At 38.0% G+C, this 27,285-nt stretch overlaps 1 protein-coding gene across 1 annotated transcript; it reads left to right on the top strand.

The window, feature by feature from the left end:
* The first annotated feature begins 71 nt into the window (after positions 1-71).
* LOC120742788 (Fc receptor-like protein 5) lies at positions 72-26,781 on the top strand. The gene is made up of 18 exons (XM_040046229.1): positions 72-249; positions 3,295-3,576; positions 7,081-7,362; positions 8,209-8,475; positions 17,925-18,191; positions 18,291-18,566; positions 18,715-19,014; positions 20,034-20,291; positions 20,850-21,098; positions 23,313-23,432; positions 23,592-23,607; positions 23,687-23,778; positions 24,171-24,221; positions 24,340-24,402; positions 24,524-24,583; positions 25,945-26,007; positions 26,088-26,150; positions 26,251-26,781. Exons 2-18 carry the CDS (start codon positions 3,564-3,566, stop codon positions 26,256-26,258), a joined length of 2,448 nt encoding a protein of 815 aa, XP_039902163.1. The 5' UTR covers positions 72-249; positions 3,295-3,563; the 3' UTR covers positions 26,259-26,781.
* The last annotated feature ends 504 nt before the right edge of the window (positions 26,782-27,285 follow it).

Raw genomic sequence — 27,285 nt, forward strand, 5'->3', positions numbered from 1 at the left:
TGACCCTGCAGCCATCCTGGACTCAGATATACAGCGGTGAGACAGTCACTGTCAGATGTGACATTCAGGGAGCTGAAGGAGCTCAGTGGACGTATGAATGGAGACCAGACAAGTTAAACACACCTCCAACATCCAGCGAATACAGCACCATCACAGTTACTGAGTCTGATGGTGGAGGATACAGCTGCCGGGGCAGAAGAAGCTCTTCCTGGACAGAGTGGAGTGATGTCATCACACTGAATGTAAAATGTAAGTTGGAGATATTTCACTCACACTATGTGTTTTAATTTATATTCCAGAATGTTTCATTAAAAAAGATTAAAAAAAAATGTCTTAAGGCTTTTTGTTTATTATCAAAAGTAGCAAAAAAAAGGTTTTGATGTACTTATAGAAATAAACAGTTATCACTCAAAATTAAACATCTGAAGAATGAAAAACATTTTGTTAGTATGAAGAAAAAATTAAATACAAATGTAATTTTCCCAGTTTCTTCACCCCAGTAGCTTCACATGTGCAGCTACTGAGATCAGTTAGTTCCTTTGTTTTTAGCATTTTTGAAGTTAATTCATTGAAGTTTCAGGTTTGACTGTAATTTGCCCTCATTTTATCAGAGACTGGTTTGCTACATTAGCCTTTCTCATTAGAGGTTACGCTTAGATTGATTCCACTAACTGATGTTCATGACATGAATTTATTTATTAATTTTAAATGAATCACAAATAATGGTTTTGTTAGAACCTAATTTCTTAAAGACCTGCTTCATAAGGTTTTTATAAGTTATTCATTTTGCTGTTTCCTGCCACACGTTTACATTTATGATTATTTTACAAAGTCTCAGTATGAAGACACTGCTAAAAAATTAATTTATATCAAATGTTGTAGAAAACAAATGGAGACAAATCTACTACTGTGTAGACTAGAAGGGGCTCAGTCTTATTTATGCTTCCTCTTGGACATATAATTGAGACACATGCTGCATCTTTTCATGTTCATGCTAATGACACACATACGCAGTACTTGCACTTAGACCATGTGACCTATGATGATTTCTCTTAATGACTGTCTGTGTGAGGTTCAAACTAAATGTCAGCTAATGTCCTCCAGCTAAACTCAGACAAAACTGTAACGCTGTCATTGAATCTCCTTGGCTGAACACATGCTGCCACCAGCTGATCTCTGCTGGAAGATTTCAAGACAGCAACAACAACAACAACAAAAATTCAGAAGTAAAGAAAAATAAATTTTTGTCTCCTTGTCACAAGACAAAAGCAGTCATGTGTTTATCTTTTTAGGAAATAATTCAAAAAGAATAAAAAATGTTTTATCATTTAAAGACAAAGACACTATTTACATGTCTTATGTCCTCACACCTGGATTCAGAGGAACCACAGAGACCACGTTGATATTGCAAATCACGCTAATCCTAAAAATATAACACTGTGCAGACATGGATAAATATTATGATTAAATATACTATTTTATTTTTCATTTATTTTTAAATTTTGCACAAGACTCATGACATGTGTACAAACTATTTATTACATTTTTATATTTTTAATGATTGAAATTTAAGTTCTTATCTATAAAATGGTGCAGAAGACATTTTTACTGCTTAAAGGTTTGTAATTATGCTATTAAATAGTGGCAAATATAACCTAAATAATTCTTTGGATATACATTTTTAAACAAAGCAAAGCCAATTAAAATGTGTCTCTGTGCTGAGACCTGGTGGAACTCAAAAAGGTTTTAATTCTTTCAGCTGACTTAAAGCTCTCACCACCTGCAACAGTCACAGGCAGCTTCCTGCAGGAACCTGGTCACAGCAGAGGTCTTGCATCTATTTGAACCCTTTTATATGCCAACACCTCACTGCTGATATTTATGGCAGCTCTGAACTATAATTATTTATGGTGGATCTGTCTCCTCTTGTGCTTGTTTATCATCCCCTCAAGTTAAACAAGGATTTTATTCCCACCCTTTTCTTTGGAATCACATAAAGATTTGACTGCATTCTAACTCTTGGGGATTTTAATGTTAGCTGCCCATCAAACTCCTATAAAACAAAAATATGGTTGCCAATAAATTTTTAAAATATGTAAACAATCAAAAAACAGATTGCATTATTTGAACCTTCTGAACCTCGTTTTGCTCTTAAGTCTAACCTTGTTCCTCTGAAAAAGTTCAGAACTCCCTTTGTACAAACTCTGGGGGTGATCGTTGATGACAGTCTCTAGTTTGAGAAATAAATAAATTCTGCTGTAAAAGCCAGACTCTGCCTCCTGAGGGCCTTTGAAAATGACGTTCGTTATGGGTCAACGACCCAGGCATCCTAACAAACACAGGCTAAGACTAAGACTGGGCCTTTGTGATTGTTTTGCCTGAACTTTGGCACAGTCTGCCCTTCAAATTACTCTTTGATTACCAAATAAATAGTGTAAAAAAAATACAATTCCCAAGGGGCCTCCCTCAACTAGACACATGTAACATAAAAGACTCACCTCCTCCTTCAGATATCAGTGGGCTGGTTCAATTTCACATTCGGAGTATTTTGTAAGTTGGACACATTTCACTCATTTTAATTTATACTACACAATGTTTCATCCAAAAACACAACAAAATACTTTGTATTTCAACAACACTGCAGGTTTTGTTTTTCATTTTGTATCAAAAGTAGCATAAAACAGCTTTTAATTTAATTATAACAACATACAGTTGTAAGAAAAAACATATTCAATACATTTGTTGAAAAACTAAATTCAGATTTAATTATCCCAGTTTATTCAGCTCAGTTTCTTTTCATCACTGCAGCTCAGCGTCATGATGCAGATCTTTAGTTTTAGCATTTTTATTTTTTCTAATTCCTCAAAGTTTCCATTTGACTACAATTTGGTCTCATTTTAGGAGAGACTGCTCTGCTACGTTAGCCTTTCTCTAACTGTTGGTATGTTTACTCATAGCAACAGTTTTTTGATTTGTTCATCTTGTAATTCCCAAATTAAATATCGTGAATTTATGGAAAAAGAAAGAATTAATTTTTTTTTCTGAATGAAGATTATTTGGATATATTGGAGGTTTAACAGCATTGTTTGCAAACAACAACTAACTTACAGCTCATAGGTTACATGTTCATAAATGTATAAATAAGTACATGAAAATATGTAGAAATAAATAAACAGTCAAATATAAAGATCAGTAAATTACCTGGTTTAATTTATTTAATAAAAATAAAAAGTTTTATTGTTGATTTTCATGTCAAATTATCATTCTGCTAATGATATCTGTTTGTTTGAACAGCTCCTCTTAAGCCCACTGTGTTCCTGCAACCATCCTGGACTCAGATATACAGCGGTGTGATATACAGCGGTGAGACAGTCACTGTCAGATGTGAGATTCATGGAGGTGAAGGAGCTCAGTGGACGTATGAATGGAGACGAGGCCAGGTAAACACACCTCCAACATCCAGTGAATACACAATCAACAGAGCTACTGAGTCTGACAGTGGAGGATACAGCTGTCGGGGCAGAAGAGGCACTTCCTGGACAGAGTGGAGTGACATCATCACAATGACTATATTATGTAAGTTGGGCATATTTCACCTTTGTTTTTAATTTCTATTGCACAACGTTTAATGCAAAAACACAACAAAATATCATGTCTTTCAATAAAACTGCAGGCTTTGTTCTCATTTTAGTATCAAAAGTAGCGTAAATTAAATTTTAAAGTTTTACATAAAATACACATAAATCCACAGCAATCACTCACAGTGAAACTGTTATGATACGGCTGTGTGGCAGGGAGGATGTAGGACACAAACGCAAAACAATCATCAGAGCAATGAACTTAAAATGCTGCTTTACTGCAGCGGTTAATTTTCACGAAAAGAAAAAAATTTACAAAACAAAATGAAACTAAAAACTGGGAACTAATAACAAAAACACTGGGAAACCTGTAAACTAGTGACACTGATCTCAGGGAGCACGAAAACATGCAGCACGGTGAGGGGACGACGTGACACTGACAGAGAGAAACACAGGTCTGAAATACACTGAGTGAAACGAGGGAATGAGACACATGAGGGGAGAACAGTCGAGACCAGGGTGAAGCAAAACTAGAAACAGTGACAAAGGACAAGCGACCGTCAAAGTAAAACAGCAAGTATAACACAGACACGGACGAGACACTGAACAAAGGGAACACGGAGCACAGAGACCAGAGAGACTAGGGTGGGTTTTGATCATCTATTTTCCGATTAAAATCGATTCTAGCTTGAATAACTTGATATCGATTCAATAAAATCCTGAATGGATTTTCTAAATATAAATGTATTTTGCCCGAAACGCCAGAATCTCAGGTTAAACCACAAGATTTCAACAGCCACCAACCAGCTAAAACAGTAAATGAGAGCAGGCACCTGCTGTGATGCTCACACCTTTGATAAAGTCTCACAAGTGTCAGCTTTGTTTTTATAGATATAAAAATATGGATATGTACTGATAAGTGATTAGAATTATAATATTTCTGACTGTCTGAGGCAAAATTTCCCACATTCAAATCGAATCGACTTCTAGAAATCAGTGACGATACCCAACCCTGGACACGACTGACTGGGGAACAAGAAAATACAGTGTCCCCTCGTTTATGTCGGGAGTTAAATTCTATAAATAATCCACGATAGGTGAAATCCGCGAAGTAGCCAACTTTATTTTTACAATTATTATAGATGTTTTAAGGCTGTAAAACCCCTCACTACACACTTTATTCACTTTTCTCAGACAAGCACGAACATTTTCACAGTTTTCTCTCTTGTTTAAACTCTCAAAGTTCAAACCTTCTAGAAAAATAAGTCCAAAATTAAAGAATGAAACCAAACACACCCGCGGTTGCCTTTGACGGTGCAACACGTTTTGTCGCCAGTGTTGTGTTTGTTGGGGAGAAAACTTACAAACATACAGTGCAGCACTTCAGAGTCACACTGCTAGCGATCAAAGATTTATGTAAATTTGACAAGCTGAACGCATTCTGTACTGGACAGCAGCGTCCTTTATCGCAGTCTTTCTTGCGCTACGGACCGGATAATGTCAGACAGTATTTTCACGGACCGACCTTTAAGGTGTCACGGATAAACACATCAAATTAAAATGATACGACCAAGACAAAAACTGTGGTGTTTTGTAAATCTAATAATAAACATGAATTCACTGTGTAATTGTGTAACTTTATTAGCGGCGTCCTCCTGAAATGCGCCAACAACATTGAGAGTAAGATCCTCCTCTCTCTCCTTGATGCTCTCTGATCACTATGGTAACAAGAAAATATTTATTTCAAAATAAGACACAAAACTACAAAAAGATAAAAAATAAAGTACATGAAAATATATAATTCACCATAACGCTGAATCAGTGAGAGCCCTGTGCTTGTTTTTCTGCAACGAGCCGGTCCCACCTGGGCATAATGGGGGACAGTGACACCTGAAGTGTGTTGCTTTTGCTCAGTCTGCGCCGCAATTTTGTTTTGGAAGCTGTAACTGTAGAAAACTCCGCTTCACACAGTTGTGACGTCGGAAATGGCAACAGCGTTTTTAGTGCTGTTGTGGCAATCTCGGGGTATTCTCGGGCGACACCGGCAAAGCTCATAATTTACTCATAACAACCAGGAAAAGATCCAGGGAAACCGAGCTAACAATAAAAACTCTGAAAACCATAAATTTCACACTCCAGCCTCAACTCTCGCTGCCCGGTAACCTACCAAATGACTCACGGTCCCGGCGAGGCCGCGAAAGGTGAATTGCATTGTAGCGAGGGAGGGACCACTGTAATACAAAATCAAAACACTGGTTCACAGACCCAGGACTGTGACAGAAGCATGTGGAGTTGAAAGACATATTCAGTAAATTTCATGAAAAATGAAACACAAATGTAATGATCCCAGTTTATTCAGCTCAGGAGTTGCACATGTGGATTTTTCATCAGTTTTCAGCAAAGCGGAAGCAGGCAGTGGTTTAACCCACTTTTGTTTAACTCAGTTTTCTCCTGTTTTGTGGACAGCCAGGTCAGGCATTGCATCTTCCTTTTCTTGATCAGGGAAGTTTTACCCTGTGTTTTGTTTCTAGGAAGGGGGAGAGTTTTTGTTTGTTATTTTGGCCTCGGAGACCCTGATGCTTTTAGCTTCCTGGCAGCTGTGTTTATTGTGAGTCTTTTCCTTTTTTTTTCAGCTTTGTAAAAATAAACCTCGTCACTTCAGCAGCAGCTGTGTGGTTTTTGCGTGCGTTACACACTTTTCCCGTGTTGTTTTGCGTTTCTGTTTTGAGGGGCGTAACAGTCGTTAAATTATTTCTACTTGGTGTTCTTAATGTGAGTGAATAATCCAGCACAGCCAGTTTACAACATAGCACACATATTAAACAGGTCAATACTGATAGATAGATACTTTATTGATCCACAAAGCAGATTGTGTTAGAGCAGCATGATAAAAAGTGAAAATAGGGCCTTACACTATGAGACGGCGCAGGAACTTTTATATTTACAACAGTGAAAAAGAAAAGTAAAAATTAAATTTGTTGAAAACAGTTAAAGTAAAACGGATATTGTGTATAATATGTTAGGGATTTTATACCTGACAGGAAAGTAAGGTCTCAGGTTAATCAGAAAAATAACAGCCCACCGACAACTCTGGATTACATGTTCATAAATGTATAAATATGCAAATGTAAAGATGTAGAAATAAGCAAATAGTGCCATGTTTGAGTATAAAACTTCTTTTTTACAATGTAAAATCTGAGAGACTGAAGTTGTTTACATGATATTGTGTGTTGATGTGTTGATGTTCAGTCGCACAGTTTAGATTTGTGCACACCTGGTTGTTTTCAGTCACTTTGCTGGTAGATTCTAAATATCAGCAAATTAGGTTTAAGGTTTAATCTGATTTTTTTTTTATTACCTTTTTATTGTTGATTTTCAGTCAAATTGTCACTGGGATGAAAAAAATGTTATTACCACTAACAAGAGCAATAAAACCAGCAAGCTTTAATGATCATTTTATATTTCTAGAAGTCTGATGATGGGATATTTTCTCTTTGAACAGCTCCTCCTAAGCCCACTGTGACCCTGCAGTCATCCTACACTCAGATATATGGAGGAGAAATATACAAAGATACCTCAGTCACTGTCAGATGTGAGATTCATGGAGGGGAAGGAGCTCAGTGGACGTATGAATGGAGAGGAGGCCAGAAAAACATACATGAAACATCCAGTGTATATACAATCAACAGTGTTAATGAGTCTGATGGTGGAGGATACAGCTGTCGGGCCACAAGAAGCTCTTCCTGGACAGAGTGGAGTGATAGCACCTCATTGAGAGTAATAAGTAAGTTGGACATATTTCACATATTTTAATTTGTACTGAACAATGTTTCATCAACTCAACCAAACGTTTTGTCTTTCAACAGCACTGTAGGTTTATTTTGTTGTTTAGGATCAAAAGTAGTTTCAAATATCTTTTCGTATCATTATAAAGATATTTAATAATCACTCAGTGAAACATCTGGAAAAGATTTTGTTAGTTTGATGAAAGAATTCAGTCCAAATGTAATAATCCCAGTCGCTCCCGTCTTGACCTCATGGCTGCACATGTGGAGTTTATCACTGCAGATCAGTTACTTCCTTTGTTTTTAGCATTTTTACATTAATTCCTCGACGTTTCAGGTTTGACTACAATATAACCTCATTTTATGTCACGGTTCGCTTGAGGACTCACACGCAGGACTCAGAGGCACAGTCAGTATTTATTACAGTTCCACCAGGTGTACATACAAACAGTGCAGGGGATAGTGCTATATACAAAGCGGTGACAGGGCTCTGGGGAAATCCAGGTAGGGAAAAGACACTTGCTCCTCTTCTGGCTCTCTCTCCAAACACTCACACAAAAGGGAATCCACTCGGGGAATGCAGGGTCGGGTCCAGGGGATCTATGTACAGAAGGAAACACACGTTAGACGTTTTGCACAGGGAAGCAAAAGAGAACTTGCTCAGAGCCGGGCTGCACTGACGCGAGTCACACACAACGATCCAGCGATGAGTAGAAGCCACTCCCTGGCTTAAATGCTGGCTGCGCTGATGAGGCCCAGGTGTTTCCTCTTCAGAGGGGGCGTGGGCCGAGGGCGAGCAGAGTTTTTATGTTTCTCTTCTAACTGGATCATTCTTATGTGAACAGTTCCCATTACGCCCACTGTGACCCTGCAGCCATCCTGGACTCAGATATACAGCGGTGAGACAGTCACTTTCACATGTGAGATTCAGGGACGTGAAAGAGCTCAGTGGACGTATGAATGGAGTCCTGCCAAGTTAAACACGCCTCCAACATCCAGAAAATACAGAATCATCAGAGTTACTGAGTCTGACAGTGGAGGATACAGCTGCCGGGGTAGAAGAAGCTTTTCCTGGACAGAGTGGAGTGATATGATCCCATTCAGAGTATTATGTAAGTTGGACACATTTCACTCATTTTAATTTATACTACACAATGTTTCATCCAAAAACACAACAAACTACTTTGTATTTCAACAACACCGCAAGTTTTGTTTTTAATCTTGTATCAAAAGTAGCATAAAACAGTGTTTTAATTTAATTATAACAACATACATTAATCATACAGTAAAGTTAAACACACCTCCAACTTCCAATGAATATAGAATCATCACAGTTACTGAGTCTGACAGTGGGTTGTACAGCTGCCGGGGCACAAGGGACTATTTGTTAACATATTGGAGTAAAGTTCCTGGACTGACTGTATCATGTAAGTTGAAGATGTTCCGTACAGATAATTCATTTTGTTAAAATAAGTGAAAACTTGCTTTCTTGCAGATTTGTAGCTGATTCTTTTGTGCTGCTCACTAAAATATTTTGGTTTCAGTTTGACAACAAAAAACATGAAAAGCAACTTTTTAGTTACAGTGAAGACAAAAAACATATCAGAGTATCGTCTCTGCTGTGCAGCTCTACAGAACAGGAAAACAGTGTTTGTCCCAGTTCGGTGACTTTTGTGTGACAGGTTTACGTGCTTACACAGGGACCTCCAGAGCCTTTTCAACAGTGCTGCGGACCTCGGGGGGAAAGCAGTGCTGTGGAAATGACAGTCTTCACTAGTGGGGAGAGTTACAAAGCTTTCTTCGTTATGAATTAGCGATACATGTTTTTATTAAACAATTAAAGATAAAACACCACAAACTCTAGTAGAGGACATAAAGTCAGAGATAGAAACTACAAGGAGCAGGTGCATTTAGTACAGGTAGAGCTCAGTGGCCAGCGCAACAAATTCTGGATCCTTTGCTTTTAGTTAGCATTTAGCATTAGTAGCGCGTGAAAGGGCCTTTATGCTGCGCACTGTGACTCACAGCAATAGTCCCGGGTCAGCACTGACTTTGTGTTAAACTAATCCTAAAGTAATAATGGTATTTCTAACCACTGACATACCACAACTTTATCATTCCAACAGCTACTGAAAGTTAATGGACCTAGCTTGTATGGGATATTTATATAGAGATACCCCAGCTTTAAACTTTATTAGTGGTGTGCGGATCAATATTGAAATATCAATTCTTCTGATACCTGTAATTTATGTTCTAAAATCGATTCTCATGTTAAAATATCAATATTTTAGTACTTTGGAGTAAATTTGTAGTTTTTCATTAACAGGAACACAGTGGAAAGAAACTATCATTCGGATCGTCTAAATTGGGAGGAACTACTTCCTCTTACGCCTTTCATAGTCATATGTGAAATACAGCGGTATAAATGTGTTGCAGCGTCTCACAACTCACAACAATGGCTGCTCCTAAACGGAGTGATGTGTGGACATATTTTACCTCGACAAAAAGCCAAGATGCGGTATTTGATACATGTGGCATCACAGTGAGGTTTTGTGGCAACACCACTAACCTCGTCAAACACCTCAGAGTAAATCATATCACAGAATATGACGAGCTTATGTTGAGGTGAACTGAAGAGGAGGAGAGGGACAGGTGCTGCTAGGGCGAGACAGACGTCTCTCGCGGAGTCCTTTAGTGCTGCAGGCAGCAACATGTTCAAATAGCGCACAACTTTTTTTTCAACAAGTTTTTTTTTATTTCTATATGATTATTCTGCATTATTAAGTAATAAGAACAAGTAGTCTGATGTCCTGTAATTATTATGAAGCTATATTATTACAATTACATAATACAATTAAATATTGCATTATGAAATACAATGAAACATTAAGTTTTTGTACAAAGTATCAGTATCGGATCAGTATCGTCGATACCACCCGTAACTTTACTTGGTATCGGATCAGAAAGGAAATCAGTGGTATCGCACATCACTAACCTGTATTACCCTTCCAGGACCTGAAGCTCAGTAAAGCACCCCAAGCAGCCAAATCTGATTTTTGATTGGATTGTTACATTTGTGATCGATATGACATTAACCAATCAGCTGAAAGGAAGAAAAATCAGGTCAAAATTACTGTGTGTAGTATAAAATCACAAATATTTTTTGCTTTGTTTCAGTAAGCAGACCTTAACAAAAAAAATTGTAACCCGTGTAAATATTTTTATACAAACACAAATCTTTTTTTACACACACACACACACACACACACACACACACACACACACACACACACACACACACACACACACACACACACACATTCTCATCTGTAGATGCACAAACATACAATTTTCCCATATTTTGGTTTACAAGGTTACAAAACAAAACTCAGTTCACAAATACACATTTGATTTACAAGTACAAAATATTTATGACCACAATTTGAGCCCGTACATGTTGCCCATGAATTTAAGTGCCAAACCATCCTACCTTTGTGAATGTGACCTACAAGCATACTTTAACAGCTAAAATTAAGTGTCAAATCATCCTACCTTTTTTAATAAGAGCTGGAAACATACTCTGACGGGTAAAATGAAGTGCCAAACCATCCTGGCTTTATAATTGTGAGCTACAAGCATACTCTGATGGGCAAAGTTAAGTGGTAAACCATCATACCAACTTAAATTTGTGCTGGAATTACTCTGTGACAGCAGAAATGTGCATAAACTACTTACGGTGGGACGGTTTGTCAAAGTAGGATGGTTTGTCAGAACACGCTGGTCTATTAATTCAGGTTAGGACTGGGCGATACGGACAAAAATCCATATCATGGTATAATTTGAAGCATGTGCGGTAATGATATATATTGCGATATATTATTTTCTTCTGTATACTGTATTTTCCACACTATAATGCGTACTTAAAATCCTTTAATTTTCTCAAAAATCAACAGTGCGCCTTATGGCTCAGGGGGTTGGGAAGCGTATCTGTAACCAGAAGGTTGCCGGTTTGATCCCCGGGCTCTCTGTCCTGGTCGTTGTGTCCTTGGGCAAGACACTTTACCCTACCGCCTGCTGGTGTTGACCAGAGGTGCCGATGGCGCGATGTGGCAGCCTCGCTTCTGTCAGTCTGCCCCAGGGCAGCTGTGGCTACAACCGTAGCTGCCTCCACCAGTGTGTGAATGTGAGAGTGAATGAATAGTGGCATTGTAAAGCGCTTTGGGTGCCTTGAAAAGCGCTATATAAATCCAATCCATTATTATTATATATGAATTCTGGCTGTGCTTACTGACCTCGAACCAATTTTATGTGGTCCACAGCGCTCAAAAATCTGTCAGAAAATGGTAAGCTACGAAGCCGCATTGCTTGGTGATTGTCAGAGCATTACTGCCATAGTCAGGAGCCTCTATGTGTGCTTGTGGAAAACATGTAAAGCTTCTTTACAGAATCTTTGAAACAAGCTAGCTTAAAACATCTTTAGAATATAAACAGAGCACTCTGCTCTGTACGTACTGCAGCAGTCACTCAGACAACTGGACGGTCCAAAAGTTGGCCCAATCTATTATTACCTGAGGTTTTAGTAGAGTTGTGACTGAACCACATAAAAATATATCATTAATTTTAATCTCCCCAATCAATGATAATGTTGTGTTCAAAAAATGTTTCAACACAGTTTGTTTTGCAGATTCTGTTTAGCATCTTTAACATCAGGAGAACACAACTTCCAGATTTTATGAGTAAAATTTGTTTTTTTCTCTTTGTCAGTTTAACAGTTTCTGTTGTGCCTGTCACTGTTCCCTGTCTGTTTTCTTACCTGGTTCTTCCTGACCTTGTACTTTCTCCTCACGTTCCCCTCTTTCCTCTCTCCCTCTTTGGACTGACAATCATACACAAATAGATTCAATTAGATGAAAAAATTACATTAATATGAAAAAATACTATTAAGATCACTAACAAGAAGTCCTCTCTCAGTGTACTTTCAACCAAAAGGCAAATAACCAAACCACATGAACATCTAATAAAAGATATAAATATTGAAACACTGATCCAACATTATTCTTGATTGATGAATCATTTGATTTTACACTTTTACCTGAATGTGGCTCCTTTTTTTGTTGAAAACGTCCTAATATCCATTATGAACCTGGCTGTCTCTCTGTACACAAACACACACGCACATACACACAGTAAAATATAAGGTTAATGGGCACCCAGTCAGTTAGCTAGTTAGTATCCATTTCAAACAGGACAGTGGTAACAACAGCAGGCTACAGACAATTTTAAGTTTTAGATTTTAAAAAGGCTGTATACATTTCAATGGGAGCAACAGGACGGTCAAATGTAGCTGATTTTACTACAGAGCAGGACGCATTGTAGGGTAGCAAACGTCGGGAAACACGTTTTCAACCCTGCAGGTTACCTGGGTGTAATGTTTTTCAGTTAAAAAGAAACATGGTCTGACTCCTGCCTAACTATATAAAGAGTAACTGATGGTTAAATGCAGCTAATATGTCCTGTTTTAAGCCAGGCACTTCCACCTCCGCTCCGCTGCGTCTCAGCCACATTCGGTTTGGCAGAAAGGGCGCTAGAGTCAGAGCAGGGGAGAGGCGAGCTGGAACAAACCATTTTGAGAGAGGGGGGTATCTATACTTTTGTTGTTAAAATATTACGTCTCAACCAAGTACTGTATGGTTTTTATATTTTTAGTAGTGTGTCAAACAAACAGCAAATATTGTAAAAAAAAAAAAAAGATTTTGCTTCAGCACCCCCAAAAATTGGCTAAAAAAGGCCCTGCTACCGACTAATTTTCCCTGTATCTCATTTGTATGAATTAAAAAAAGAGTAAAATCAAATTCCTCTAAGTGTTATATTTTTTCTTTAGATATCATCTATACAGTTCTTACTGGCCAATAGGGATGGGTATCATTTAGGTTTTATCCGGTGCCAAACTGTTACTTTTGAAACGTGCCGGTGCTTAAACGGTGCTCAAACCGTTGCTTAAAGAATGGAGAACACAAACTTTGTCCAAAAGCCTCTTATATTTTTATTTTTATGTCAGAAATCATATCGGTACCCATCCCTACTGGCCAATACCAATATACCAACAACAAAAATACATTTCAGTGCAAATCGAAAAAACCATGAAAAGTGTTTCCAATGGTGAGTTAGTTAAAACCTCACATGTAAGTTATGGCGTTATTTTTGTGCCACTATTTTAAGCGCACGTATAAAAGATTTTTGCAGGTGCAAGTGTTGCATTTTGAAGAGAAATTTATTTTGAGCGAAGATAAGCTAAATTTGAATGAACAAAGATTTATTGCTGCTTCATTTCAGTGTTTGCAATTATCCATATCCATAATTTTGCAATTGTCCATATACACACACAACAGCAGCCCTTCTCGCTCAGTTTTTGCATTTGCTCTTGCTCAGATCTCGGACCTGCTCACAATGTGTTGCTTGCGCTTCTCAACATTTCTACCCCTGCACGTTCAACTGTTTCTGTATGCTTTTATATTTGTGCCACAAAACCAACCAATCACAGACTTGGATGCAAAAAATTCTGATTGGCTGTTTTGGTCTCCAATCAGCTCACTAGCTGCTGTAGCTAAACCTAGGCAAATATCCCAGAATGCATTTCATCCAAAACTCAAACGAGGCAGTGGCGGAAGAACGCAGAGTGGCGGAGTTTAAAATATTACTCTGTCTGGATCACAAAATAAACTTTTACGATATTTTCAGGCGAGAATGTTGCTGTGTAAACTTCAAACATCTGCTCGATTTAACAAGACATCACATATTCGCAACAGTGCTCTAACGTTTTCAGAGATGCCTGTTACCCACCAGCTGACCGGCTGGTCAAGGCTCCCGGCACATTGTTTTCAAACCCCCCGTGGTCTTTCCCTACTCGGGTTAAACATAATATATAAGTCACTTAGATCAGCGGTCCCTAACATTTTTTTGCGCCACAAATTGGTTTAATGTCAGACAATATTTTCACGGACTGGCCTCAACGTGTCGTGGATAAATACAACAAAATAAAATGATAAGACCAACAACATAACTCTGGTATTTTGTAGATATAATAATAAACGCAAATTCACTGCGTAGTTGTGTAACTTTATTGGCAGTGTCCTCCTAAAATGTCCTCAACTAAAAAACAAATATAAAGTACATGAAAATATAGAATTAGTCATAACGCTAAATCAATGAGAGCCCTGTGCTTGTTTCTCTGCAATGAATGTAATGATGGACAGTGGAGGACAATGACATCCCGTGTATTGACTAGACCACCAGGTATTATAGGAAAAACCATAAATCCTTTGAATGAAAACAAACGCTTTTGTGACAGTGATATACAGTCTTGTTGGTATATATATATGATTTGTATACAGTGTATCACGTTCATGTTTCCCTCTCACCACATATCTAAACCAATATCATGACCAGCAGCTTTTACAGCTGTGGCTCCAGCAAACATCAGCTGATACTAGAAAGTAATATTAAATAAATTCAAACGACAGCTGATCAAGCTTAAACATGCTGCTGTTGTTTCGAGCGACATCCACTGGTTTCCTCTTTTTGGTGCAAAGTGAGCGATAAACAAACAAGAGAGAAAAGCCGATCAGCTGATCATTGATCTGTTCCATGACTGAAGTAGCAACAAGAGAGGGAGGGGGCGAGAATAAGAGAAGAAGAGGCAGCTGTGCAGCAAAGGCACAGAATAACTCCAGCTTTGTGTGTGTGTGTGTGTGTGGGGGGGTGTTCATTCTAGCTGAAGTACGGGACAAACTTTTCATCTCAATAGGGATGTATTGTAATTGGTCCACCCAGACTTGATCATGACCAATTGGCTAACCCACCACCTTTCATTGTTTATACCGTTACAAAAACAAACGAACATGAAAAATGAAAAATTGCCATCGGCCAACCGGGCAAATACCCGGTATGGCCGATGACCAGTCCAGCTATGCGGTCAGCTGGTGGGTAAAAAGCATCTCCGAAAACGTTAGAGCACTTTTGCAAATATGTGATGTCTTAATAAATCGAGCAGATGTTTGAAGTTTACACAGCACCATTCTCGCCTGAAAATATCTCAAAAGTTTATTTTGTGATCCAGAAAGAGTAATATTTCACTGCCTCGTTTGAGTTTTGGATGAAATGCATTCTGGGATATTGCATTTCGCTATTTTGAGCTGATTGAAGAACAAAACAGCCAATCAGAATTTTTTGCATCCCAGTCTGTGATTGGCTGGTTTTGTGGCACAAATATAACGGTGTACAGAAAGAGCTGAACGCACAGGGGAGAAATGTTGAGAAGCGCAAGCAACACACTGCGAGCAAACGCAAAAGAAACAAAAAAAAAAACATTGCGAGCAAACGCAAATGCAAAAACAGAGCGAAAGGGGCTGCTATTGTGTGTGTGTGTGTGTGTGGATAACAGCAAACACTGAAATACATTTTTGCACGCAGCAATTCATTTTGTTCACTCAAATTTAGCTTTTCTTTCCTCAAAATCAAATTCTCCTCAAAATGCAACACTTGCACCTGCAAAGGTAGCACATGTGGGTACACTAGAATACTTTTCAAGGTGCTAACACATCTAAGACATCGTTAACAGCTTCTACAATCACATAGAAGCTGTTTTATAAAGTTTTATAAATTTTATAAGTTAGAAACCGGACTGTGAATCAAATTTAATTTGCACAATTCGAGACTCACCGGAGTTAATGTATTGCTCACACAATACATTAACTCTGTAGCTCAACACGTTACAGGATTGCAAGTTCCACATGGTAAATGGACTGGTTCTTTCTACTCTCCTGGAGTACTCAAAGCACTCTATACAACACACCCATTCACACAGGCATTACTATCTATACTTTAAGTGCTTTCTAACTATCAATCATACGCATTCATACGCCATAAGTATCTTGCCCAAGGATATTTGGCATGCAAACTAGGGGAGCCAGGGATCGAACCACCAACCCTCCTGAGCTACAGCCACCCCACCACAGCAGTTTTGTGCATCTGCAAAACAAAATCAGTGCTCAAAACTACGTTTCATGGAGTTCTTTTACCCTTTAAACACAGTGCAATATACAGAGAAATTTACCTTGCTGCGTGCAGAGAGCTGCAGTGAAAGAAAGTTAACATGAGCAGTGCAGCGGTGCATTCATGGTACATGGGAAAACTCAAGACTTCACTAAAGATAAAACAAAATAAAAATAAAAATAAAATAACAACCAATAACCAATAATACATACCAGGACCAGGGTGAACTTTGAACTTGTAGGTGGGAAACAGAAGACACGGAAATATACAACCAGTTTCCAGTTTACATTAATTTATGCATCTGAAAACCAGAATAAAACATTTAAATAAAATTAAACAACAATATGTAAAAATCTCTCTCTCTGTCTAGTTCAGGTTAGTTTGAACTTTTATCTGTGGAAACTACAAGTTAACCTGTGTTAGCTCCTACAGGGTTAACCAGCTTTCTTTCAGCTGCTCTTCAAACTTTGATCAATATGAGTCGACTCAGTTTACTCACTAGACCTGCAGAGTGGCTGGTTAGGAATAATCAGTAACACAGTGAGTTACCAGTACAACACCAACACAGTGGATGGAATTACAACACTGAACGCACAAAATCAGCTGTCCACAGATTTACAGAGAAAACCTTCCACAGTCACAGTCTGGTGTGGAATCAGTTCTTGGATTATGGGGGAGTCGTATCACAGTTCAGAAGTGTGAGTCAGTTTCCTGATCTCTGGAATATGAGTTGATCCAGCAGGAACAGAAGATTTCAGTGGAGGTTCAGATCTCCTAGGCGTGGATCACCATCAAGATTCAACAGTCTCAGATTTCAGTTCTGAGATCTGCTCTCGGCTAATAAACCTGATCTGTTTTGCAACACAAACACTGAAGTCTTATTCCAGCATTCCTAACAGCTCAGCTGGAAATCACATCCAAACTGCTCCCTGCAATGGCATTGGTGAAGTTGACTGTGCGTATTAGTGTGCGACAGGAAATGTCAGCTTCCACAGCAAAAGAATATAAAACAACCTTACTAGGTCTCATCTTAGCTATCAGAGGCTTCAACATCAGATTGAGTAAAGAACACAAGGACATAACGTGCTAACTGACACCAAAGAAAACTAACTGTTACTCACCAAATCCCAATACACCAAAAACAAAAGTAAAAAACAACACCAATGAAATGATAACTGCTCACACTCATTTAGGAGCAATTCTCACATGTTCAAAATACAATCAGATCATATTAACCTGGGTTACTTCCTCATTATTGATCAATAAACTCAGTCATGCTTCAAATTAATTATTTGAAATGTGCATGTATGTAATAAATGAAAATACACAAAAGTAAACAAAAAAAATCACTGTTTTGATCAAAAGAGTATTACAGAATATTTTGTGTGACACAGTTTGTTTTATCTCAACTATGGTTTTGTGATATTTGATCATTCACATGTTTCCATCTTTAAATTGTTCTGATTCAGTCATTTTTACTTTTATGTTCTTGTTCTAAACTGAACTGCAGCCAAACCAAAGGCTGAACTGAGAGCTGATAGGACAGCTGTTCCAGTAGGGGGCAGTGTGACCCTGACCTGCTCTGTGAGCCCATCATCATCATCATCATCATCATCTGGATGGAAATACTACTGGTACAGAGATTGGAAATCTTATCAACCTGTGACAAATGGACAAATCAGTGTCTCAGAGGGAGGACGCTACAGCTGCAGAGGAGGAAGAGGAGAACCAGTTTACTACACAGAGTGGAGTCAGTTAGTCTGGATTGACACAACTGGTGAGTTTAAATGTAACTTTCCACAAAGCACTACATCTGATGGTAACTGAACCTTTTGTCTTTCATGTGTTTTTATTGTACTTTCTTGAACATTAACAGTGTCAAACAGGCCTGTTGTGACTCTGTATCCAAACTGGTCTGAGATATACAGAGGAGAGACGATCACTGTCAGATGTGAGATCCATGGAGGAGACACTGAGTGGGATTATGAGTGGGAAGCAAACAGCATGATAAAAGCTCCAAATCTAAATGAATACAGGATTAGATCTGCTTCATCATCCAACAGTGGAAACTATCGCTGTAAGGGCAGAATGAAAAGTTCACAGCATGAAACAACAGAGTGGAGTGATTCAGTCACACTGACAGTTTCTGACAGTAAGTCATGTTTGCTTTAAGCTGTTTGAACACTTTGTAAAATGTGTTTCTGTTCATATAGACTGAGATTATTATTCTTTGTATAAACTGAGCTCACTGTTCAGAGACTGTACTACATGTTCACTGAGAGAAAATCTTTGTTGAACAGATGAACCCCGTCCTGTCCTCACTGTGTCTCCATCATGGCTGAGTCCTGGAGCCTCAGTAACTCTGAACTGTGAGGTTGAACATCCGTCTGCAGGATGGAGCTTCTACTGGTATAAAGCTGTTCCTGATCTATCAGAGAAATCCTTCAGTTATGAGCTGCTACCTGATGGCAATAGGACTGCAAACAACTCCTACATCATTCATGGACAGACACACACAGCAGGATATGTGTGCAGAGCTGGAAGAGGAGACCCAGAGTATCACACTGATCACAGTCAACCAAAGTTTGTCTGGTCTGCAGGTCAGTTTGTTTCTCTGTCCCTTCAATGAGCTCATGTTAGCTCATCATTTTTATTCAACAACATTTAGACCATTAAAATCTCATCTCCATGACAACCATTTATCTCCGTTTATATCAAAACTCCCCAAAAGAAGAAATGAACTGAATGTTTTCCTTTCTCTCTGTGATCAAACCAAACTGAATTTCCTTTTTCCTTTTCTTATTTTTTTCAGTTTTATTAAATGTGATAACATGAAAAACAAAAGACATCTATGAGGTTTTAAATGTTTTCTCTTTGAATACTTTTACTTTGATATTTAAACTCGTGTTTATGTTTGTACTGATTATTTTTACTTAGTGCACAGACAGGATTTACACAGTTAAGACTCTTTGTTTGGTGCTCAGGTAGGTGTTCAGATAAAAAAAGTCAAATATAGTTAATAAAGAAACAAAGATGTCAGCAGGCAGGTTAACAGCTCTGACAAATACAAGAGAAACACTGACTACAGATGGACGCTAGAAGAAGACGTCACAAATAACAGCTGCTGTTATTGTTCATTTAAAATATACTTCAAAGGTTTTTAGTTTTGGTCCTGCTGCTGCAAAATATCTCACTGTAGAAGGAATCTGTGAAACAGACAATATCACAGAATTATGACAGAAACATTACAGCAAATGACTGAAGTGTGTTCAGAGTGATCTGTATCAGGTGAATGATGCTGAGAGTGATGACTCAAAGCTCATGATGTCACATGACCTGTACCAAGCTCTACATGAGCTGCCAGCAGATAAAGCATGTGGGTTAGATCATCTTAAACATGTCAGTATTCGGCTCCTTTGTTTTCCACTGATTTGACTGTCTGTGTGATTCAGGGCTTGTTGTCAGACTCAGTGTTGTCTCACCAAACAAACACTTTATCATATTGAACTATTAAATTTGATCTTCAAAACAAAAGCTTCAAACAAACAAATATTTTCACTGTGATCTTTTGAATCCTAACATCTGTGAGCTTTGTCTCTTCACTGCATGTTGTTTCCAGATGTTCATTCAGCAGCGTCTCTCACAGTGAGTCCTGACAGAGTGCAACACTTCACCTCTGACTCTGTCTCACTGACCTGTGAGGGAAACTTCACTGAGTGGAGAGTGAGGAAGTTCTCTGAGGACGGCCGACTCTCTGACTGTTGGAGAATGACTGGATCCACATGTAACATCTACACATCAAAGTCACATACTGGAGTGTACTGGTGTGAGTCTGGATCAGGAGAGTTCAGCAGTGCAGTCAACATCACTGTACAGAGTATGTTATTATACATTTACTTCTTGGATCTGAATGATTTAGACGTCACATGAACATTTGTCTCAGCTTTGCTGTATGTGAAGTAATTCTATGTGGCAAAACAAACAAAAATGAGAATTTCAGACAATTTCAGGCAACGAAGCATCAAAATATTCTTGGATGTTGGTCTAATTTCTCTTCATCCTTTCATAATCCACTTTGTCATAATTTGCCAACAGTATTTTTTATTTTCTCTGTCAGAATAAAACTCAACAAAGCTCAACATCTCTGTTGTCAGATTAGATGAACCTTTAATGTCTCAATTCAGAGAAATTTGGGAAACATGTCGTGCAAAATAACACAAACATACAAACATTTACAATTTCACCTTCAACCATTCAATAATGTCACCGTCAATAATTTGACTCCTGCAGGGAACATCCCAACTATATTTCCAGTCCTCATAATCACTTAGAAAACCAGGTCTGCATGTAGATCATGAGACACGACTCACAGCTTTTTCTCAAAGGTTTGCATCAGCTGGTCTGACTGAAACAATTGTGTGTGATTGTGTCACAGATGATGGTAATGGTCCTATCCTGGTGAGTCCTGTTCATCCTGTGACTGAGGGAGCTTCTGTTAATCTGAGCTGCAGTTTGAAAACACAAAAAATACTTTCCAATGTGTTTTTCTATCACAATGACAAACTTATTCAAAGTGATACCCGAGGGGAGCTGAAGATCTCTGCAGTGTCAAAGTCTGATGAAGGTTTCTACAAGTGTCAGTACTCAGGAAGAGAGTCAGCACAGAGCTGGATGTCAGTTAAAGGTGAGCAGGATCAAAACAGTGTGTCTTTCTGTAAATGAGTTTCATGACTGAGAAATAACATCATATTATCTCTTTTAATGTTTTGAAGCCACCTGAGTCTATTTAGTCAGAACTTTATAAAACTATTATGTAATATCTCTAAATTGTCAGGTTTAATATTGTTGTGATTCAGGACTCATGTGTGGGACTCAGGTGAAAACAGCAGAGGATGTAATCAGTGAAAGTTTCTTTACTCAAACAAAGGATAAATAATTTAACACAACAGATTGTGAGCTTTGACTCAGTCAACAAGAACAAAACATAAATGAACCTAAACTTAAGGAGTGAGTCCTACAAAAACATCTTAACTGAGGTGAGAGAGACAGGCCAGAGGAGCAGACATAACAGTGTGAGGGCGGCAGATCTGTGGGAGAGGAGAGAGCAGTTAGGGCAGGAAATCTGAGGGAATGTGACAAGACAGAGAGTGTTCATAAAGTGGCTGCAACAATGCCTTACTTGGAGTCCAGACTAGCTGGGTTTAGTGGATGAAGGCAGAGGTCTGTGGAAACTGCTGAACGATGGGCAGGCAGGCAAGTGAGGAAGAGGCTCCGAGGAGGGCAGCAGTGGTGGTGAATAGGGGGGTAAGTAAGTAAGTAAGTAAAATTTATTTATATAGCACTTTTTAAGACAAAAACGCTGTTACAAAGTGCTTCACATGAAGACATGTCAAACAAACAATATAGCAACATAGAGGAAATATAAAAGCATATCAAACAAGCAATAGTACAATATAAATATAAAATAAAACAACATATTACGCATTAACATTACCCAAATGCCTGTCTAAACAGATGAGTTTTAAGCTGTTTTTTAAAAGAGGCCACCGTGTCGATGGTGCGTAGTGAGGAGGGTAAACCGTTCCACAGTATTGGAGCCAGGGTTTGAAAAGCGTGATCCCCCTTTGTTTTCAGACGAGTCCGTGGAATAGATAGACGACCACTATCAGTGGATCTAAGAGTCCGCTTTGGAGAATAGGGTTGGAGCAGCTCCGAGATATAGATGGGGGCCTCACCTTGTAGAGACATAAACGTAAAGGTGAGGATTTTAAACTTATATCTATACCCAATCGGAAGCCAATGCAAGGATTTTAGTATAGGAGTGATATGGGAAAATTTATTGCTGTGGGTTAAAAGCCTTGCTGCAGCATTTTGAACCGCTTGGAGCCGATTTAGTGAGGCCTTAGATACACAGGAGAAAAGTGCATTACAATAGTCTAGCCGGGAGGAAATAAAGGTGTGGACAAGCATCTCCAGTTCGGTTGTGGAGACAATAGTCCTGAGTTTGGCAATATTTCTTAAGTGAAAAAAGCAGGAGCGGGTCACGGATTTAATATGAACGTCAAAGGACAAAGATTGGTGGAAAATTATCCCAAGATTCCGAGCAGTGGCTTTTATCATCGATGAAAAAGCACCCAGATGTTGACTAATTTGGGGCTTGATATTCTCTGGGGCAAGGATTAAGCACTCGGTCTTGTCTGCGTTCAGTTGCAGGAAATTGTTTGTCATCCAAAGATTAATTTCCTTAAGACAGTCCATAAGAGTGGATAGCTTGTCTAATTCCCAAGATTTAAAAGAAATGTATAATTGGATAATGATCCAAGGTGGCAGGCGTCTGACTGGAGGTGAATGATGGCATGAAAACGAATCTTGAAGCAGGAAGAAACTGAAACAAGGGGAAAATCTGTTAGCATACAAACCTTATTTTCCTAGAAAGGATCCCAGCAGACCTGCCTGGTTACCTCACTGACGAGCTGCAGTCATGTTAACTATCCATTAACATTTGGCTACAGCCACCGAGGTCTTCAAGGTCAACTTTATGACTAAAAAAAAATCCTTATGACACAGAAACTATGATTCTTACAAAGGTGTTGTGTATTGTCAACATATAGAAAGTACTGTATAAAGATTTAAAATATCATTTGTTTGACCTCTGACCTCACTACATTTCACATCTGCCCTTGTTGTCATGTTGAAACAAATCTGCCTTTGGACTTATTTTTACTGAACTAAAAACTTCTCACAGTACAAATAAAACAAAATAAACACACAGAAAATACAATATTGTTTCCTTAAAAGTAAATAATGTCAACAGAGTGAGCTGCCTTAGCAGAGATTTGTGCTCTCAGAGTTCTTCTTTTACACTTTATTAATAATTAATTATTGTTTGTTGTTACAGTAACTGTGTCTGGAGCTGACAGCTCTTCATCTCCTGTGTGGTTGATGGTTGGACTGGTTTGTGGAGTCTCTCTCATTATTATTCTCCTGCTCTTGTTGTATCGCTGCAGACAGTCCAAGTGTAAGAGCCTCTTCTTTTCATGCTGTATTAGAGAGTTTATTTACTACATACACTTTAATTATTCACACATATACATGTATTCTGATCTCATGACACAAAATATCAGTGGAACAATTTATACATGACAAACATGTGTAATAACATTTGTCTCTTTCACAGATTCCTGCTTCACCAGGTTGGTAAAATACTTTTTATTATTATTTTAAACAAACATCAGTTACTTTTAAGTTTATTGTGTTTATTTCCTGTTTTAGGTCGATCCAGTCTGAGAGTCACAGTCCGGGCTCCTCCACAAATCATGGAGTCAACCAGAATGAAACTCATGAATACAACTCTCTTCAACATGGTCAGCATTTAATCCATCTTTATTATCATTATTAATATGGACTTTTATATCTGTCTTCATTAACACGAACAGTTTTTAGATTAACTTTGTGTTCAGCAGCTTTTAAGAGAATATTTGTCAAAATCCAGTTGGACAAACATCCAAACAGTAAACTGACACATTAAATGAGAAACAAAAAAAATTTTACAAACCTGATTGTGTCTTTAACTCGACTGAAAAAATCCATAATGTTGTTGTTTCATATCAGAACAGCACAAACAGTAACAACATTATGGTTTTATTGTCTGAAAACATCTTACAGTCCTGGTTTTGACTTAAACAGAATTATTTAAACTCTCCTCTCCAGGTTTTTATTAAAATGATTAATTTGACCCTGGTTCATCTTTTTTTAGGTACTAATAACCTCTATGAATCTGTTAGCCAAGTGGAAGACGACAGAAATGGTGCAGTATATGTGTTGAAAAGCACAGAGCAGTTACAGATGAAACTTGTTTTTGATTTAATGAAACTAATTCCATGTGACATGTTTACAATCCTGTAACTAAAATATGAACATTTCAGGATTAGATGAACATCAAGATGTCACATACGCTCTTATTGAACTTAAAAACTTTGAAAAGAAGAGTGAGTACATAAAACATGTGCAATTAAATGTAAATGTAATGTAAAATAAAATAAATAAATATTTAAAAAAATCTAACAGTTAATTATTTTCTCATGATAAATAATCTGATCATCGTCACAGGGAAGCATCATGAACCAGAGCAGAGTGCTGTTTACTCTGAGGTGAAGACGGGAGCTGCAGGTACAGTCACAACAGTCTCATTCAGTGTTTGTACTGAAATGTGTCATTTCATTATGTTGCAGCTAATTATAGGTCAACATGGAGTTTAGTTATTCCCTTACCAAGCTTAGCTGCTACACATCAGCAGAGTTAATCTGCAGTCATTTAGGGTTTTGGTGGGTTAGTCATTAAATCAGGTGTATTTGTTTAACATGATACTGTGTTGTTGTGTTGTTGTCGTTGTTTAAAGCACTCAAACACAGACACACTGTAGAAGTCGAACAGATTTATTGAGTGATTCAGAAACACAGCAGGTCAGAATGTTTGCAAAGAACGAAGAAAACTCAAAACAAACTTCTTCCACAGTTTGAGTTCAGTCTCTTCATCAGATCACAGGTTAATCTCTAATCTAAGGCCTTTGATCAAAGTCTTTAATCTGGGAGGCAAAAAAAGTCCCCTTTCAGCTGGATTTACTGAATCACAGCATCCATAGATCCTGAACCAGACCAACGATCAAAAAACCAAACACCATCAAATAAAACGCATAATCTGAGTGTGCTCGATCACTGGAGGCACAGCAGAGAACTGTTTAAGATGGTTTTTTGATACAGGAAAGTATCAGATGTGCCGATAGCATGGAAAGTGTGTGTGAAATAGATGTAGGGCATATAAAATATGAGTAAGGGATGAAAGAAGGGAGTGATGCAGACGGGCAGATAAGTATAAATGGAGCTGTTTGGGAAAGTTCGAGGTTCTTTTTGTAGTTTGCTGCAGATGAGTAACATCAGTAACATCTGAAGAAAGCACTGTGGAGTCACAGTCAAAAGTTTCAGTTGACCAATCACTGTGGACTTATGAAGTGAAATGATCATTTTTTGTCTCTCAAAAGACTTGGAAGACTTTGTACTGTGTTACTGTTTCCTCATTTGGACTTTCATGCACAGGATGGAGAGGAGTGCAGCACTGATTACCCCTCTCCTCACCTCCACACTATATCTGAAATCAGCAATAGCACTGAGTAGATTAGTTATATTTGGATAAAATTCAGGTGAATGAATCAAGTGATTATTACTAGTTGATTAAGATTTTTGTTTTGCTAATTTGCTTAAATAAAATATCCTGTGTTCAAAAGTCTAAATTGTTAACTTTTTTTGTAACAGTAAAAGAAACCTTGTGACGTATCACATCTCGTCAATGGTTCTTACATGCTGCTCTTAGCACTTAAAATAGTCTGTTCTTTACTTGGCAGCTTAAGTAATAATCTAATGGCTGCAGCTGACAAATCAGACTTGATCTGCAGAGTTTAAATCCACATGTGTGCAACAGCTCTGTGTCATATATCTGCTGATCAAATGTATCCTGAGCTCTGACTTCTCTTTTAGAGGACAGTCTGATGTATGCTGAGGTCAAACGCCCCAAAAAAGGAAAAGCCAAGAAGAAAGCAGGTAAACAAAGTCTGCCATCACCTCCAGTGAATGTTGTTCAACATGTTTATCTGGTCTTAAAATCTTCTTTCCACTCACAGGAAAATCAAGTCCTGCAGCTGATGCAGCAGTTTATTCTGAAGTCACGTTAGGAAGCTTTCCTGGTAATTATGCTTCTGTGCAGGATGAGTTATTCTTCAAGTTATTAAATGTCTAACATCCTGAAACTTGGACATTTGTGTTCTTTGTGTGTTTGTCTTACAGGTCAGTGAGGAGAGCTGCAGCAGCAAAAAGGAGCATTTTATGAATCCACTGTTGCTCCTCTGCTGCCCAAATATCAGACGTGCTCACTTTTTAGTGTTTATGAAGATGATATTGAATAATAATATGATATAGATTCTTTTAGCAAAAAGCACACAGAGGTGTGTCCTGTTTCAGATCCATGCTCTATATATTCAGCTGATATTTTATATTCATTTTTAAGCTTTAATGTAAAATTTTGAATGTATCCTGTTCCAATAGCAAGTGAGAAAAAAGTTTGAAGTCTGTGATTTTTATTACCTGAAAGCAACAACTTAAAGTCAGCAGAGTCACATTAGTGCTGGTATGAACACCAACAAATACATTTACTGTCTGAGTTTAAAGATCTGCATCATGCAAAAATGAATTATTTGTTATAAAAACATGAAAAAGCTGAGCTTGATTCATTTGATGTCAGATACTGTGAATTTTATTTTTTATTTAATTTTATTTTAATGTTGTTTGTTGTTCTCACTTTTTCTGGATTTAACGTTTTACTTTTTTTTAAGGTTATATATTTTAAATGTAGAGCGCTGCGATCAGCTCTGTTGTTTTAAACACATATGAATAAACTTAACCTTGACTTCACTTTCTCTTATATTTTCATCAGAGTAAAGATTTAAGATTGTTTGTGCTTGATTAGATTTTCTGGTTTGGAAGTGGACCACAGAACTCTTCATGATTGGCTGCTTTAAAGTTTTTATTGAAGCTATATTGTGATGTTACCTTTTATTTTTTCAATAAGGTGCTCTCCATTTAGAAGTACTCGTACACATTATTACTATTTCTTATTATTGAAGAAAGAATAAAGGCCTGGTCATCAAAACAAGTTGGTTGGGTCCCAGCAGACATTTGTGTCCAGAGCTCTGTGAGTTGATGATGCAGCCTTGAGTTTTAAAGATGTTGAGGCATCACTGGCTGCCTTTACATTTGTGCTCGTCCCACATGTGGCTTTCTAGAAGAACAAAACACAGCTGGGTCCAAAAATATCATCAATAC

The sequence above is a fragment of the Simochromis diagramma genome, unplaced genomic scaffold (genome assembly GCF_900408965.1).
Source record: "Simochromis diagramma unplaced genomic scaffold, fSimDia1.1 OVJJ01000388.1, whole genome shotgun sequence".
In the NCBI taxonomy this organism is placed as follows: domain Eukaryota; kingdom Metazoa; phylum Chordata; class Actinopteri; order Cichliformes; family Cichlidae; genus Simochromis; species Simochromis diagramma.